Source organism: Onthophagus taurus, chromosome 1 (assembly GCF_036711975.1).
Source record: "Onthophagus taurus isolate NC chromosome 1, IU_Otau_3.0, whole genome shotgun sequence".
Taxonomy (NCBI): domain Eukaryota; kingdom Metazoa; phylum Arthropoda; class Insecta; order Coleoptera; family Scarabaeidae; genus Onthophagus; species Onthophagus taurus.
In genome coordinates, this window is record NC_091966.1 from 41107866 (window position 1) to 41124901 (window position 17036).

General features: G+C 26.5%; 1 protein-coding gene across 12 annotated transcripts in view; it reads right to left on the minus strand.

The window, feature by feature from the left end:
• Positions 1 to 12247: 12247 nt before the first annotated feature.
• Positions 12248 to 17036, minus strand: part of LOC111418199 (glutamine--fructose-6-phosphate aminotransferase [isomerizing] 2-like) — a 36501-nt gene continuing 31712 nt past the window's right edge. For all 12 annotated transcript variants that reach the window (XM_023050687.2, XM_023050685.2, XM_023050683.2 and 9 more), the window contains one exon: positions 12248 to 13047. In XM_023050687.2, the coding sequence (XP_022906455.2) occupies positions 12826 to 13047 (222 nt within the window). In that variant the 3' untranslated portion in view covers positions 12248 to 12825. The remainder of the gene's footprint in view (positions 13048 to 17036) is intronic.

Below are 17036 nucleotides of genomic sequence, written 5' to 3' on the forward strand. Positions count from 1 at the left end.
ACTAATTGAGATATCAACTTGATTTAAAAACCATTTTAAAGCAAATTTAATCTAGTTTCAATACACCACAAATAATTTCTTCGCTTCTACAAATTTAGGTGATATGATTTTTTTAATTCAACTTTATTCTTATTGATGTTAAGTTGAATAATGCAATTTACATGATCGTATCTCAAGAACGAATTGAGATATCATCATGAAATAAAAATCATTTTGAAGCAAATTTAATTAATATTTAATGATGTTAAAATTAATTTTTTATTGCAACAAATTTCGATGTTATGATTTTTTTAATTCATCTCTCCATTTTTATTTTTGACAGATTAAGATTGAAAATACCAAATTTGAAAAAAATCATACCTCAAGAAATAATTGAGATATCAAGTTGATTTAAAATCCATTTTAAAGCAAATTTAATCTAGTTTCAACACACCAAAAATAATTTCTTCGCTTCTACAAATTCAGGTGATACGATTTTTTTAATTCAACTCTGTTTTTATTGAGGTTAAGTTGAATAATGCAATTTACATGATCGTATCTCAAGAACGATTTGAGATATCGCCATGAAATAAAAATCGTTTTGAAGCAAATTTAATTAATATTTAATCAGGTTAAAATCAATTTGATATTGCAACAAATTTCGATGTTATGATTTTTTTAATTCATCTCTCCATTTTTATTTTTGACAGATTAAGATTGAAAATACTAAATTTGAAAAAAATCATATCTCAAAAACTAATTGAGATATCAACTTGATTTAAAAACCAGTTTAAAGCAAATTTAATCTAGTTTCAACGCACCAAAAATAATTTCTTCGTTTCTACAAATTCAGGTGATACGATTTTTTTAATTCAATTTTGTTCATATTGAGGTTAAGTTGAATAATGCAATTTACATGATCGTATCTCAAGAACGAATTGAGATATCGCCATGAAATAAGAATCATTTTGAAGCAAATTTAATTAATATTTAACGAGGTTAAAATCAATTTTTTATTGCAACAAATTTCGATGTTATGATTTTTTTAATTCATCCTTACATTTTTATTTTTGACAGATTAAGATTGAAAATACCAAATTTGAAAAAAATCATAGCTCAAGAAATAATTGAGATATCAAGATGATTTAAAAACCATTTTAAACCAAATTTAATCTAGTTTCAACTCACCAAAAATAATTTCTTCGCTTGTACAAATTCAGGTGATACGATTTTTTTAATTCAACTCTGTTTTTATTGAGGTTAAGTTGAATAATGCAATTTACATGATCGTATCTCAAGAACGAATTGAGATATCGCCATGAAATAAGAATCATTTTGAAGCAAATTGAATTAATATTTAATGAGGTTAAAATAAATTTTTTAATGCAACAAATTTCGATGCTATGATTTTTTTAATTCATCTCTACATTTTTATTTTTCACAGATTAAGATTGAAAATACCAAATTTGAAAAAATCATATCTCAAGAAATAATTGAGATATCAAGATGATTTAAAATCCATTTTAAAGCAAATTTAATCTAGTTTCAACACACCAAAAATAATTTCTTCGCTTCTACAAATTTAGGTGATATGATTTTTTTAATTCAACTTTATTTTTATTGATGTTAAGTTGAATAATGCAATTTACATGATCGTATCTCAAGAACGAATTGAGATATCACCATGAAATAAAAATCATTTTGAAGCAAATTTAAGTAATATTTAATGAGGTTAAAATTAATTTTTTATTGCAACAAATTTCGATGTTATGATTTTTTTAATTTATCTCTACATTTTTATTTTTGACAGATTAAGATTGAAAATACCAAATTTGAAAAAATCATATCTCAAGAAATAATTGATATATCAAGATGATTTAAAAACCATTTTAAAGCAAATTTAATCTAGTTTCAACACACCAAAAATAATTTTTTCGCTTCTACAAATTCAGGTAATACGATTTTTTTAATTCAACTCTGTTTTTATTGATGTTAAGTTGAATAATGCAATTTACATGATCGTATCTCAAGAACGAATTGAGATATCGCCATGAAATAAAAATCATTTTGAAGCAAATTTAATTAATATTTAATGAGGTTAAAATTAATTTTTTATTGCAACAAATTTCGATGTTATGATTTTTTTAATTCATTTCTACATTTTTATTTTTGACAGATTAAGATTGAAAATACCAAACTTGAAAAATCATATCTCAAGAAATAATTGAGATATCAAGTTGATTTAAAAACCATTTTAAAGCAAATTTAATCTAATTTTAACACATCAAAAATAATTTCTTCGCTTCCACAAAGTCAGGTGATACGATTTTTTTAATTCAACTTGGTTTTTATTGAGGTTAAGTTGAATAATGCAATTTACATGATCGTATCTCAAGAACGAATTGAGATATCGCCATGAAATAAAAATCGTTTTGAAGCAAATTTAATTAATATTTAATCAGGTTAAAATCAATTTGATATTGCAACAAATTTCGATGTTATGATTTTTTTAATTCATCTCTCCATTTTTATTTTTGACAGATTAAGATTGAAAATACCAAATTTGAAAAAAATCATATCTCAAGAAATAATTGAGATATCAAGATGATTTAAAAACCATTTTAAAGCAAATTTAATCTAGTTTCAGCACACAGACAATAATTTCTTCGTATCTATAAATTCAGGTGATACGATTTTTTTAATTCAATTCTGTTTTTATTGATGTTAAGTTGAATAATGCAATTTACATGATCGTATCTCAAGAACGATTTGAGATATCGCCATGAAATAAGAATCATCTTGAAGCAAATTTAATTAATATTTAATGAGGTTAAAATTAATTTTTTATTGCAACAAATTTCGATGTTATGATTTTTTTAATTCATTTCTACATTTTTATTTTTGACAGATTAAGATTGAAAATACCAAATTTGAAAAAATCATATCTCAAGAAATAATTGAGATATCAAGATGATTTAAAAACCATTTTAAAGCAAATTTAATCTAGTTTCAACACACCGAAAATAATTTCTTCGCTTCTACAAATTCAGGTGAAACAATTTTTTTAATTCAACTCTGTTCTTATTGAGGTTAAGTTGAATAATGCAATTTACATGATCGTATCTCAAGAACAAATTGAGATATCGCCATGAAATGAAAATCATTTTGAAGCAAATTTAATTAATGTTTAATGAGGTTAAAATTAATTTTTTATTGTAACAAATTTCGATGTTATGATTTTTTTAATTCATCTCAACATTTTTATTTTTGACAGATATTGAAAATACCAAATTTGAAAAAAATCATATCTCAAGAAATAATTGAGATATCAAGATGATTTAAAAACCATTTTAAAGCAAATTTAATCTAGTTTCAACACACCAAAAATAATTTCTTCGCTTCTACAAATTCAGGTGATACGTTTTTTTTTAATTCAACTCTGTTTTTATTGAGGTTTAGTTGAATAATGTAATTTATATAATCGTATCTCAAGAACGAATTGAGATATCGCCATGAAATAAAAATCATTTTGAAGCAAATTTAATTAATATTTAACGAGGTTAAAATCAATTTTTTATTGCAACAAATTTCGATGTGATGGTTTTTTTAATTCATCTCTACATTTTTATTTTTGACAGATTAAGATTGAAAATACCAAATTTGAAAAAAATCATATCTCAAGAAATAATTGAGATATCAAGATGATTTAAAAACCATTTTAAAGCAAATTTAATCTAGTTTCAACACACCGAAAATAATTTCTTCGCTTCTACAAATTCAGGTGAAACAATTTTTTTAATTCAACTCTGTTCTTATTGAGGTTAAGTTGAATAATGCGATTTACATGATCGTATCTCAAGAACGAATTGAGATATCGCCATGAAATAAAAATCATTTTGAAGCAAATTTAATTAATATTTAATGAGGTTAAAATTAATTTCTTATTGCAACAAATTTCGATGTTATGATTTTTTTAATTCATCTCCACTTTTTTATTTTTGACAGATTAAGATTGAGAATACCAAATTTGAAAAAATTCATATCTCAAGAAATAATTAAGATATCAAGATGATTTAAAAACCATTTTAAAGCAAATTTAATCTAGTTTCAACACACCAAAAATAATTTCTTCGCTTCTACAAATTCAGGTGATACGATTTTTTTAATTCAACTCTGTTCTTTTTGAGGTTAAGTTGAATAATGCAATTTATATAATCGTATCTCAAGAACGAATTGAGATATCGCCATGAAATAAAAATCATTTTGAAGCAAATTTAATTAATATTTAACGAGGTTAAAATCAGTTTTTTATTGCAACAAATTTCGATGTGATGATTTTTTTAATTCATCTCTACATTTTTATTTTTGACAGATTAAGATTGAAAATACCAAATTTGAAAAAAATCATATCTCAAGAAATAATTGAGATATCAAGATGATTTAAAATCCATTTTAAAGCAAATTTAATCTAGTTTCAACTCACTAAAAATAATTTCTTCGCTTCTACAAATTCAGGTGATACGATTTTTTTAATTCAACTCTGCTCTTATTGAGGTTAAGTTGAATAATGCAATTTACATGATCGTATCTCAAGAATGAATTGTGATATTATTATGAAATAAAAATCATTTTGAAGCAAATTTAATTAATACTTAATGAGGTTAAAATTAATTTTTTATTGCAACAAATTTCGATTTTATGATTTTTTTAATTCATCTCTACATTTTTATTTTTGACAGATTAAGATTGAAAACACTAAATTTGAAAAAAATCATATCTCAAAAGCTAATTGAGATATCAACTTGATTTAAAAACCAGTTTAAAGCAAATTTAATCTAGTTTCAACACACCAAAAATAATTTCTTCGTTTCTACAAATTCAGGTGATACGATTTTTTTAATTCAATTCTGTTCATATTGAGGTTAAGTTGAATAATGCAATTTACATGATCGTATCTCAAGAACGAATTGAGATATCGCCATGAAATAAGAATCATTTTGAAGCAAATTTAATTAATATTTAACGAGGTTAAAATCAATTTTTTATTGCAACAAATTTCGATGTTATGATTTTTTTAATTCATCTCTACATTTTTATTTTTGACAGATTAAGATTGAAAACACCAAATTTGAAAAAAATCATATCTCAAAAACTAATTGAGATATCAACTTGATTTAAAAACCATTTTAAAGCAAATTTAATCTAGTTTCAACACACCAAAAATAATTTCTTCGCTTCTACAAATTCAGGTGATACGATTTTTTTAATTCAACTCTGTTCTTTTTGAGGTTAAGTTGAATAATGCAATTTATATAATCGTATCTCAAGAACGAATTGAGATATCGCCATGAAATAAAAATCATTTTGAAGCAAATTTAATTAATATTTAATGAGGTTAAAATTAATTTTTTATTGCAACAAATTTCGATGTTATGATTTTTTTAATTCATCTCCACATTTTTATTTTTAACAGATTAAGATTGAAAATACCAAATTTGAAAAAAATCATATCTCAAGAAATCATTGAGATATCAAGATGATTTAAAATCCATTTTAAAGCAAATTTAATTAATATTTAATGTGATTAAAATTAATTTTTTATTGCAACAAATTTCGATGTGTGATTTTTTTAATTCATCTCTACATTTTTATTTTTGATAGATTAAGATTGAAAACACCAAATTTGAAAAAAATCATATCTCAAAAACTAATTGAGATATCAACTTGATTTAAAAACCAGTTTAAAGCAAATTTAATCTAGTTTTAACACACCAAAAATAATTTCTTCGCTTCTACAAATTCAGGTGATACGATTTCTTTAATTCAACGCTGTTTTTATTGATGTTAAGTTGAATAATGCAATTTATATGATCGTATCTCAAGAACGAATTGAGATATCACCATGATATAAAAATCATTTTGAAGCAAATTTAATTAATATTTAATGAGGTTAAAATTAATTTTTTATTGCAACAAATTTCGATGTTATGATTTTTTTAATTCATCTCTACATTTTTATTTTTGACAGATTAAGTTTGAAAATAACAAATTTAAAAAAAATCGTATCTCAAGAAATAATTGAGATATCAAGATGATTTAAAATCCATTTTAAAGCAAATTTAATCTAGTTTCAACACACAAAAAATAATTTTTTCGCTTCTACAAATTGAGGTGATACGATTTTTTTAATTCAACTCTGTTTTATTGAGGTTAAGTTGATGAAATCGCAATTTACCACATCGTATCTCAAGAACGGATTGAGATATCTTCATGAAATAAAAATCATTTTGAAGCAAATTTAATCTAGTTTCAACTCACCAAAAATATTTCCTTCGTTTATGTTCGTTCAAACTTTTATCGATTTAAATTCATTACCTTTTTTTTTGAAATAAAAAATTATACTTTCTTCTCAACTTTGAATCATCATTCACGAAATACCCATAACTTTCTAACATCATCCTCACTCGTACACGTATTTCCCTTCTAATTTGTAGCGGTTCCTTTTGTTGTCTCAATAAAATTAGAATGCGGAATGAACGATGCGAAACTTTTTTCTTTATTGTAGCATCAACGAAACACGTGACCCTATACTCAAAAGGAAATAAAACGCGATCAATCAATTTACATTTTCTCTTGTTAAGGTGCGATTACGATGACCAATGGACTACCGGAAGTGTTTTAAACTCTCCGTAGGTGTTTTCGATTTAATCGCATTTCGAACAAGGCACTTAACTTTCTTCGAAACGTAACCAATTGGGTGAGATGGAATCGTGGGAGAAAAAAGGTGATTTAAATTACAAAAAAAAACTCGGTTTTTTAAAGTTTATTTGATGGGGTATTGAGAAATAAATTTTCGTAACTATGTAAAGAAATCGGTTTATATATTTTCCTGCGATTGTAAAGCTCCTTTGGAATGACCATCAATACAAAATCGAACGCAATACTTCTCTAAAAGTGTACCTTTCACTTTATCCTTTGACTTTGCGAAATTATTCTCATCTTTTCAGGCCGAAACAAGTTATAATTGTGGAAAGTGTACCTTTCTAAAGATTCAGAAATAACCAGTTATTTAAAAAGATTTGATTCTTATATTATTTTAAGATACTGTTTGTGTGTTCCGGATTCTAAAACTCGATTTGGTCTTAATTCGTTTTCGTTGCTTCAATTTAGCCAGTTAATGTTATGTAATAACCGCGGAAGAAGCAAAAAGAACGACTTGTTTTTGTTACACAATCTTGGCGATGTTATGGGCGTAAAGTTGAAGTGTTAAAGTTTTATAATCTAAAATTCCGATTCAATTTTCGAATTTATAAATGATTCATTACGCACCTTTCACTTATACATAAACGTATTATTAAGGATTCGATTTAACGGAAGATATTACATCTTAAAACGTTTTAAAGTTTTGTTTTGTTGAAGGACATTGGGGCGATAAACCGAGCTCGTATACCAACTGCGTGCGGTAAATTGTTCAATTTCCGAATGTAATGCGGAGGCCGCTTTCAAACCGCGAAGCGATTTTTCAGTTCGTTGCGAATCCGTTCACTTCTTCAGTTTCATACTCTTACCATCTTACCAATAACCCCAACGTAACTTGTCCGACAGTCTCCTTTAAGAAATCTTCAAGAAGCACGCAATGTCGAGCGATGTTTAGGAAAAATATTATTTATGACGGAAAGATTTAGATCATAGAAAGTTTAAGATGTACGTTTTCATGATTTTATTGATAAAAATATGAATAAAAAATAGTTATTGTTACAGGAACTATCATGGAAGCTTTTAATTTTGAGGAAAAAATTAAACCTTTCACTTTTCGTTAATCGAGAACTTAATGATTAGAAAAAGAATGTGAAGTATACTTTATGACAATGCATCTGAGTTTATGTTCATACCAGTGAAAGTATTCGCTTTGGATGTTTTAGAAATATGATTTAGGAGATTTAAGAGATTAAGTTAATAGCCGAAGTTCAATTATACTTTCTACGGGAGTTACAGTTTGGGTGTAAATCATATTTTAATGGTTTTCTTAACCTAAATAACAGCGGTGGTGAGTTAAAACAATTGTATTACTTGAAATTATAGAAACGAAGAAATTATTTTCGGTGTGTTGAAACTAGATTAAATTTGCTTTAAAATGGTTTTTAAATCAACTTGATATCTCAATTATTTCTTGAGATACGATCTTGTAAATTTGCTTTATTCAAGTTAACCTCAATAATGGCAGAGTTGAATTAAAAAAATTGTATCGCCAGAATTTATAGAAACGAAGAAATTATTTTCGGTGTGTTGAAACTAGATTAAATTTGCTTTAAAATGGTTTTTAAATCATCTTAATATCTCAATTATTTCTTGAGATATGATTTTTTTTAAATTTGGTATTTTCAATCTTAATCTGTCAAAAATAAAAATGTTGAAATGAATTAAAAAAATCATAACATCGAGATTTGTTGCAATAAAAAATTGATTTTAATCTCATTAAATATTAATTAAATTTGCTTCAAAATGATTTTTATTTCATGGCGATATCTCAATCCGTTCTTGAGATACGATCATATAAATTACATTATTCAAGTTAACCTCAATAAGAATAGAGTTGAATTAAAAAAATCGTATCACCTGAATTTGTAGAAACGAAGAAATTATTTTCGGTGTGTTGAAACTAGATTAAATATGCTTTAAAATTGTTTTTAAATCAACTTGATATCTCAATTATTTCTTGAGATACGATCTTGTAAATTTGCTTTATTCAAGTTAACCTCAATAATGGCAGAGTTGAATTAAAAAAATTGTATCGCCAGAATTTATAGAAACGAAGAAATTATTTTCGGTGTGTTGAAACTAGATTAAATTTGCTTTAAAATGGTTTTTAAATCATCTTGATATCTCAATTATTTCTTGAGATATGATTTTTTTCAAATTTGGTATTTTCAATCTTAATCTGTCAAAAATAAAAATGTAGGGATGAATTAAAAAAATCATAATATCGAAATTTGTTACAATAAAAAATTAATTTCAACCTTATTAAATATTAATTAAATTTGCTTAAAAATGATTTTTATTTCATGGCGATATCTCAATTCGTTCTTGAGATACTATGTTGTAAATTGCATTATTCAACTTAACCTCAATATGAACAGAGTTGAATTAAAAAAATCCTATCACCTGAATTTGTAGAGACGAAGAAATTATTTTCGGTGTGATAAAACTAGATTAAATTTGCTTTAAAATGGTTTTTAAATCATCTTGATATCTCAATTATTTCTTGAGATATGATTTTTTTCAAATTTGGTATTTTCAATCTTAATCTGTCAAAAATAAAAATGTAGGGATGAATTAAAAAAATCATAATATCGAAATTTGTTACAATAAAAAATTAATTTCAACCTTATTAAATATTAATTAAATTTGCTTAAAAATGATTTTTATTTCATGGCGATATCTCAATTCGTTCTTGAGATACGATCATGTAAATTGCATTATTCAACTTAACCTCAATAAGAACAGAGTTGAATTAAAAAAATCGTATCACCTGAATTTGTAGAAACGAAGAGATTATTTTCGGTGTGTTGAAACTAGATGAAATTTGCTTTAAAATGGTTTTTAAATCATCTTGATATCTCAATTATTTCTTGAGATATGATTTTTTTCAAATTTGGTATTTCCAATCTTAATCTGTCAAAAATAAAAATGTAGAGATGAATTAAAAAAATCATAACATCGAAATTTGTTGCAATAGAAAAATAATTTTAACCTCATTAAATATTAATTAAATTTGCTTCAAAATGATATTTATTTCATGGCGATATCTCAATTCGTTCTTGAGATACGATCATATAAATTGCATTATTCAACTTAACCTCAATAAGAACAGAGTTGAATTAAAAAAATCGTATCACCTGAATTTGTAGAAGCGAAGAAATTATTTTAGGTGTGATGAAATTAGATTAAATTTGCTTTAAAATGGTTTTTCAATCACCTTGATATCTCAATTATTTCTTGAGATATGATTTTTTTTAAATTTGATATTTATTCCAAACGTAACTACTTAGGTAAGGTGATTGTTTAAGCCTAAATGATACGCTCTGTTTTTCATAAATCGGGCAGGATTTGAAACCTCTCGGACCATTTTGTTGATTTATTGTCCTGTAACAACCTATTTTTTTTGGATGCCTAGGTTAGCATGTTATAGGCAACTCTGAGATAAGTAAGTTAAAGGCAACCCTAAGTAAATTTTGTTTGCAAATGTCAATCGTCCAGGTAAGAAATGTTGCGTCAGGTTAGGTTTGGTTACAAATGTCAATCAACTCCGGAAAGAATGTTGAGTAAGGTTGATTTTGTTTACAAATGTCAATTAAGTCCGGAAAGAATGTTGAGTAAGGTTGGTTTTGTTACAAATGTCAGTCAACCAGGTAAAAAATGTTGTGCTAGGTCAGGTTTGTTTACAAATATCAATCAACTCTGGAAAGAATGTTGAGTAAGGTTGGTTTTGTTTACAAATGTCAATCAATTTGGGAAAGAATGTTGAGTGAGGTCAGTTTTCTTTTGTAATGTCAATTATGCCGTGAAGGAATGTTGGGCAAGGTGAGTTTTGTTTATCAATTCCGAAAAGATTGTTGAGTAAGGTTGGTTTTGTTTCCAATTGTCAATCATCCAGGGAAAAAGTTTGTGCTATGTCAGGTTTGTTTACAAATGTCAATCAACTCCGGAAAGAATGTTGAGTAAGGTTGGTTTTGTTTACAAATGTTAATTACCCAGGCAAAAATGTTGTACTAGGTCAGGTTTATTTACAAATGTCAATCAACTCCGGAAAGAATGTTGAGTAAAGTTAATTTTGTTTTGTAATATCAGTTATACCGTGAAGGAATGTTGAGCAAAGTTAACAAATGTTTACAAATGTCAATCATCCAGGTAAAAAATGTTGCGCTAAATCAGGTTTGTTTACAAATATCAATCAACTCCGCAAAAAATGTTGAGTAAGGGTGGTTTTTGTTTACAAATGTCAATTATCCAGGTAAAAAATGTTGTGCTAGGTCAGGTTTGTTTACAAATGTCTATCAACTCTGGAAAGAATGTTGAGTAAGGGTAGTTTTGTTTATAACTGTCAATCAACCAGATAAAAAATGTTGTACTTGATCAGTTTTCTTTTGTAATGTCAATTATATCGTGAGGGAATGTTGAGTAAGGTTACTTTCTTTGGTAATGTCAATTGAGTCGATTATTACTGAAACAACTTAAGTCACTTTTTATAACTTTTCAGGAAACCAAAAAAACATTTCATATGAAAACTGTTACTTTTTAGAAAATTTTAATCCTTTACAAACCCAAGTTTGTACTTTAGGTAATATGTTTTAATACTCAAAATTCTTTGTCAAAAAAATTGGCTTAAGTTGTTTCAAACTCATTAAATACTAATTAAATTTGTTTCAAAATGATTTTTATTTCATGATGATATCTCAATTCGTTCTTGATTCTCAAATAAATAAGTACATTTATGAATTCAAAATTTTATTTTACACGAAAGAACAAAAATTTACATTAACATAAGACACAGTTATTTAATTTTTGTTTGTTTGTTCTCCTTGACCTTGGTATTTTCAAGAATTTCTTCATAAAATTGTTTATAATCGTTTTCTACCCATTGAAGCAATGTTTTGATATTTTAAAGTTTTGTTTCTAAGATTGGTAAGCTTCAGTCATTGTAAGTTTTTTGTTTTGGCAAGTTCAAGAACAAAGTGGTGAAATTTTGACACTGAAAATGGAATTCTTTCATTTCTAGACTATTTTTCAGTTTTAACATATTATTTAGCCTTGTAGTATTTTGGCCACCAGTTTTTATAATCTATGATATCTTCTGTTGCAACTTCCTTTACAGTAAAAGCGTTTTTGGCACTAGAAGTTATAATAAGTTCATTAAATGTGAATGTGTAATTGAACTTATCATCATTCACAAGTAAACGCTTAATTCTTTTTATTCCAAGCTAATGTCATGAATACTTGGAAATACTCCTTTACAAACCTTTATTCTTCTTTCTTCTAAAACAAAAAGATATTATACTTACTAGCATCTAGCTCCAATACACTTTGCCTTCACGACTTTCTTCTTGTAATTAATGTATTCTTTATAGCGTGTATCATTTGACAGGATATAATATCTTAATATAATTGCAAACTAGTGTGACTGACAAACTTACATACTTTGTGTCATTAAACTCCAAATACGAATTTAAAAATTGTGATTCTTCCACAGAGGTAAAATAAAAACTATATATTTATTCTAGGTAACAATAAAAATTTTATTTATACATATTTTTTTCAAAAACATAGGAACAATACAATATTTTTTCTCTTTACAAAATATATCTTAAATAAAAAAAAAATCTATATAAAATTTTGGAGATACAAAAACATTCATAAGATCAAAAAAAAGAAAAAAAAACATGACATATATTAAAAATATTAAACGAAGGAATAAGTAGATATAAAATCTCGTGTGTAGTCCGTAATATAATATTTTATATTTCCCCCATATTTTTTTTGTCTTCTCAAATAACAAAACGATCAAAAATAATTTATAAAAGAAGGTATAGAAAAAGAATACTGTTATCAAATAAAAAAAATATGAGGCGATTAAACTTTTTCACTTATCAAAAATTCTTTCACTTAACCTCTATACTCTCATCTAGCATAGAACTAATTAAAAAAAAAAGATATCATCCATCAACCGAAAGAAAAGTAGACTTACAAAAAAAGCTTTATATCCTATTATAAAATGGATTAAATACGGATGTATGCGGAATAGAAAAAGAATGCAAACTCCAGCGTAGAAACAAAAATTTGTGTTTTTTTTTACTCAACGGTTACGCTCTTTGCTAAATTTCTTGGACAATCAACATTGCAACCTCTGAGCATGGCAATGTGGTAACTCAACAGTTGCATTGGGATAACCGTTAAAATACCTTGCAATGCGTCAACTGCGTGAGGGATTTGAAGAGATCTGTACGCGAATTTTGCCGTTTCATCATCACCTTGTTCGCAAATTATTATTGGTCTTCCTTCACGTGCAGTTACCTAAAAATTATTTAAATATATAATAAACAATTATTAATGCATACAAATTCGAATAATTACACCAATGCGTTTTGTATTAATTAGTTCTACTTTTAATTCAATAAAAATTGTCAACAATCTAGCACTGAATAACAATTACAAGTAGAACTAAAACTAGACGTAGAATTAGAAACATTCGGGTTTCAGGTCTAGAGGTAGTTCTAGTTCAATGACAATAATCTAGTGCTAACTACCGCTACCAAGTAGCCAGTACAAAGTAATTACAACCTTTGAATGTACATATATCTTGTATTTTTAAATAATTCTCTTGCACTGAGTAATCACACGCGGTAGAACAGTGTTATTGAAACTTATTATTTTCCAGAAATTTCTACACATATTTCGATTTTTATAAGATTTTGCAAAATTTTCCAAATATATCTAGAGATTTTGCAACAATTTCCTAAAATGTTCAAAGACATCCTGTTATTTCTGAGTTAATAGAAAGCTTTTAAAGGATTTTTTACAGAAATTGTACGAATTTCCAAGAATGTCCAAGAAAAAAGGATATCCAATAATAATATCTAGGATTTAAACGATTAAAGATTTTCAAAGATACCATCCGAATTTCTCAGGTTTTTTGAGGAATCAAACGAGTTTCTAGAGATTTCTACGGATTTTCAGGTTTTCTAAAAGGTTTTATGAAAATTTCCAAATACATCTAAGGATTTTGTAGCAATTTCCTAAAATTTTCAAAGATAACCAAATATTTCTAAAGATTTCAAGGAATATCCACAGATTTACGAATTTTTTAGGATTTTTGAATGTATCCAAGGTTTTTGAATGTTTTTTAGAAAAATTGAAAGGATTTCCATGGATATCTATGGATTATTACGAATATCAAGGATTTTTAATTCTTCCCAAACACTTATGTAACCATTTCTTAGTATTTTCAGGAAATTTCTAAAAGATTTCAATGGATTTTCAAGTATACCATAAAAATTTCTCAGAATACCTAAGATTATCAAGAGTTTTTCAGGGATTTCTATAGAATTTCAAGTTTTGAGAAGATTTTATAGGAATTTCCAAATATATCTAGGGATTTTGAAACCATTTCCAATAACTTTCATAGTCAACTGGGAATTTCTAAAAATTTTAAACAATTTAGACACATTTTCAAAGATATCCATCGATCTTTACGGATATCTTAGGATTTTTTAGTGTATCCAAGGTTTTAGAATGATTTTCTAGAAAAATTGGAAGGATTTCTAAGGATATCTAGGAGTTATGACGAATGTCCACGATTTTTAGTTATTCCCAAAGATTTATGTAGACATTTTTTAGTATTTCCAGAAGATTTCAACTGATTTTTCAAGCATACCATGAAGATTTCATAGAATACCTTTCAAGTTAATATTCAAGGTAAAAGTGTGTTCTTTAATTTATTTCAAATAAACAGTGTCCTAAATTAATTAATTTTTCCGGGAGAACGTTTTAAAAAAAATACATTTTGACTTAAAACTGCTAATTACCAAAAATCATCATGATGTAAAATGTTAATTATCTCATAATTAAAATTAGTTATAATCATGTATAATACATCAAATTCAAGCTAAAAGAGTGTTCTTTAATTTATTTCAAATAAACAGTGTCCTAAATTAATTAATTTTTCCGGGAGAACGTTTAAAAAAAATCCATTTTGATTAAAAACTGCTAATTACCAAAAATCATCATGATGCAAAATGTTAATTATCTCATTATTAAAAATAGTTATAATCATGCAAAATACATCACATTCAAACTAAAAGTGTTCATTTTAATTTATTTGAAATAAACATTGTTCTAATTTTATTAATTATCTTGTAGGAGTTTTTTGAAATTAATTGAATTTTGATTAAAAACTGCAAATTACCAAAAATCGTCGTGATGTAAAATGTTAACTGTCTCATAATTAAAAATAGTTATAATCAAGCTAAAAGGATTTTGCAGAGATTTCTACAGAATTTCAACATTTAGAAGATTTTATAGGAATTTCCAAACATATCTAGGGATTTTGAAACGATTTCCAAAAATTTTTATATACAACTAGGTATTTTTAAAAATTTTAAGGAATTTATGGAATTTAGACATATTTTGAAAGCCATCCATCGATATTTACGGATATCTTAGGATTTTTGAAGTTATCCTAGATTTTTGAATGATTTTTTAGAAAAATTAGAAGGATTTCCAAGGATATCCAATGATTATTACGAATGTCCAAGACTTTTAATTCTTCCCAGACACTTATGTATGCATTTTTTAGTATTTCCAGGAGATTTCCAAAAGATTTCAACGGATATTTAAGTATACCATAAAAATTTCTCAGAATACTTAAGGTTATCTAGGATTTTACAGAGATTTCTACAGAATTTCAAGCTTTTAGAAGATTTTATAGGAATATCTAAACATATTTAGGGATTTTGAAACGATTTCCAAAAATTTGCATATACAACTAGATATTTTTAAAAATTTTAAGAAATTTAGACACATTTTCAAAGCTATCCATCGATTTTTACAGCTATCTAAAGATTTTTGAGTGTATCCAAGGTTTTTGATTGATTTTTAGAAAAATTGCAAGGATTTCCAAGGATATCCAGGGATTATTACGAATATCCAGAAGTTTTAATTTTTCCCAGACACTTATGTGTGCATTTCTTAGTATTTCCAGGAAATTTCCAAAAGATTTCAACAGATTTTCAAGTGTACCATAAAAATTTCTCAGAATACCTAAGGTTATCTAGGATTTTGCAGAGATTTCTACAAAATTTGAAGTTTTTAGAAGATTTTATAGGAATTTCCAAACATATCTAGAGATTTTGAAACGATTTCCAAAAATTTTTATATACAACTAGATATTTCTAAAAATTTTAAGGAATTTAGACACATTTTCAAAGTTATCTATTTAGTTATTCCCAAAGATTTATGTAGGCATTTTTTAGTATTTCCAGAAGATTTCAACTGATTTTTCAAGATTTTATAGAATTAATAAGATTATCTAGGATTTTGAAGAAAACTTTAAAATTTGTTAAGTACTGGAAGTAGATAAACTATTTGGAGTAAACAAATAGTTCTTCAAGTACTTGTTTTGTCAAACAAGTATCCAGTACATTTTAAGCTAAATACTGAAAGTACAAGTATTATGTACTTACAATTTGAAAGTACTGGCAGTAAACTACTTAAAATAAAAAAAGTACTGAAAACTTTACTTGCACTACATTTTTACTGCAAGTAGCTCTACTCTGGTTCTAGTTTTAATTCAATAACAATACACAACCTAGCGCTACCTAATGCCAATTAGCGCTACTTAGCACTGTCATTAGAACTAACTCTAGAACTAGAATCATTCGGGTTTAGCCGTCTTTAGAGACGTGTGGCTAAACCCGAATGATTCTAGGTCTAGAGTTAGTTCCAGTTTTAATTTAATAATAATACACAACCTAGAGCTATTTAGTGCTAACTAGCGCTACTTAGAACTGTCAAATTAGAACTAACTCTAGATCTAGAACTAGAAACATTCGGGTTTAGTCGTCTTTAGAGACGTGTGGCTAAACCCGAATGATTCTAGGTCTAGAGTTAGTTCCAGTTTTAATTTAATAACAATACACAACCTAGCGCTATCTAGCGCTAACTAGCGCTACTTAGAACTGTCAACCTAGAACTAACTCTAGAACTAGAATCATTCGGGTTTAGCCGTCTTTAAAGACGTGTGGCTAAACCCGAATGATTCTAGGTCTAGAGTTAGTTCCAGTTTTAATTTAATAACAATACACAACCTAGCGCTATCTAGCGCTAACTAGCGCTACTTAGAACTGTCAAATTAGAACTAACTCTAGAACTAGAATCATTCGGGTTTAGCCGTCTTTAGAGACGTGTGGCTAAACCCGAATGATTCTAGGTCTAGAGTTAGTTCCAGTTTTAATTTAATAACAATACACAACCTAGCGCTATCTAGCGCTACTTAGAACTGTCAA